The 1,890-nt window shown below is 59.2% G+C and overlaps 1 protein-coding gene across 1 annotated transcript in view; it reads right to left on the reverse strand.

Moving 5' to 3' along the window:
• R3HDM2 (R3H domain containing 2) overlaps positions 1 to 1,890 on the reverse strand; it is a 33,385-nt gene that overhangs the window by 7,113 nt on the left and 24,382 nt on the right. Inside the window, exons 14-16 of the mRNA XM_057383935.1 lie at positions 1,766 to 1,855; positions 1,016 to 1,258; positions 237 to 499 (exon numbers count right to left, since the gene is read on the reverse strand). Of these exons, the coding sequence (XP_057239918.1) occupies positions 237 to 499; positions 1,016 to 1,258; positions 1,766 to 1,855 (596 nt within the window). The remainder of the gene's footprint in view (positions 1 to 236; positions 500 to 1,015; positions 1,259 to 1,765; positions 1,856 to 1,890) is intronic.

A 1,890-nucleotide genomic window follows, 5' to 3' on the forward strand; every position in this document is an offset into this window, starting at 1 on the left:
CAATGGAGCAGCTTCCTGGCTGGACACAGGAAACAGCCCCAGATTTGGGATTTAGGGGCTCAGATCCTGCTCTGACCCCACATCTTGCTGAAGAGCAGGGAAAAAGGCTTCCTAAGCACACCCAAGGGAAGCTCCTGGCTTTAAATCCTCTTGACAGCCCCTCAGTGGRGCTTAAATCCACCTCATCCCTGCTCCAGCAAGCTGAGAGGAGAGGAGAGGGAGGGGAAGCATTCGACAGCCTGTGCAGACAGAGGCTTCCCAAATTCCCAGCAAAGAGTGAGAGCTGAGGAAGAGCAACCTGGCCCCAGACAGTGCCAACAAAAGAATCAGGAAAGGCAAAGCTGCCCCGTTTTCCCCTTTGCACCCCCTTACCTGGCTGCTGGGACTGCTGGGGGAGCTGCTGTGGGCGCTGGGAGCTGTAGGCCACTGGGTGACTGAGGGGTCGGTATTGCTGGCTGGAGTTCGGGTACTGCCCGGGGGGGTAGTAAGAAACCTGAATCTATCAGGGGCAAGAAAATGAAGGGGTGAGAACRCAGGAGGGAGCAGGACCAAGAAAGCTGGTCCCCCCCAGGACCAGTTTTCTCTCTCACCTGGCCTGGCTTGTGCTGAAGGGAACCACCCAGGGTTTTGGCTCTGGCCAGCTGATGGCTCCTCGGGGAACCCTTCCCGCGCCTCCCAGCCTCCTCATCCAAGCCTTTCCCAGCACAGTAGTGCAAGAGCACAGCTCAGGGGACAATCCCAGAGGTCATAAAGCCCTGCAGGACCCCAAAGAGAGCTTAGAGGTGTCAACCCTGAGTCCAGTCATTGTCCCTCCCCACCGCTGAGAGACAGGAAGGTCCCAGGTAAAAGCCTCGTGGGCTCGGGGGACATGGGGATCATCCTGTGCCTAAAAGGGGAGTGTGAGACCCRAAACTTGGACCCTTTGGATGGATCCATCACCAAAAGCAGCAGAAAAAGAGGAACACCCTCCCCAGAAGCCCCTGTGGACTCTGTGGGCATGCCCTCGTGTTCTTACTTGCTGGGGAGGCTGAATGTAGCCCTGGGGCTGCAGCACCTGCTGAGTGGGGGCCGTGTGCCCCGAGGCCGAGTAGCTGGAGGTGGGAATGGGCTGCCCAGGGGTTGCCATGATGAATCCTGTCTGCTGAGGGTGCTGGGAGATGAGGGACGACTGGAACATCGCCGAAGAAGGATCTGGGGCTTCCGTYGAGCCCTGTCGGCTGAGGCTGATCTGCCCAAAGGGGCTGCTGAGCTCGTCGGCCTGGAGTGGGAGAAGGGGAAGGATGGAGGAGGATGGCACGGAGTGGGGACAGCAGCAGGCAGGACACAGCTCTGCTGGTAAACACAGGCCCCTTCTCCCTGCTCCCCAAAAAAAGGCACTGAAACATGAGCCACAGAGCCAGAGCGGGACAGGGGGACATGCGAGCTGGGGGGGCTCAGCGGGCAGTGGGGACACGCGGGGTCCCACGCAGGCAGGGGCGACTCCAGCATTCCCAAAAGATCCCAGTGGACACAACGGGGCACCCCCAGACCCCAGCACAGAGCACRGGCATCTCTGGGGAGTTCTGGGCTWGGAATTTGCTTTTCCCAGGTTTTTTTCCAAAGCTAGCAGTGGTCTCAAGCATCCCCGCTGCAGCACAGAGCTCTGTGAATCCCGACCCCAGGGCGTTCAGCGTCCGGGACGTACCTGATCAGCACAAGCTCACACAACACAAAACACAGCACAGAGCACAACAGACAGTGCAGAAGAGGAACTGGGGTTTTATACCAGGTTGTACTGCTGGGGTGGAGAGACTGGCAAGAGGACTTGGGGGCAGGAGCTTGGAGAGTACGGAACGGGCTGCAGCGCCGGGACCGGCTACGATCGGAGGAGAAGGGAATGGAGAGAGATCC

Source organism: Malurus melanocephalus, unplaced genomic scaffold (genome assembly GCF_030028575.1).
Source record: "Malurus melanocephalus ecotype Western Australia unplaced genomic scaffold, MMel_1.1 scaffold_670, whole genome shotgun sequence".
NCBI classification, from domain to species: Eukaryota; Metazoa; Chordata; class Aves; order Passeriformes; family Maluridae; genus Malurus; species Malurus melanocephalus.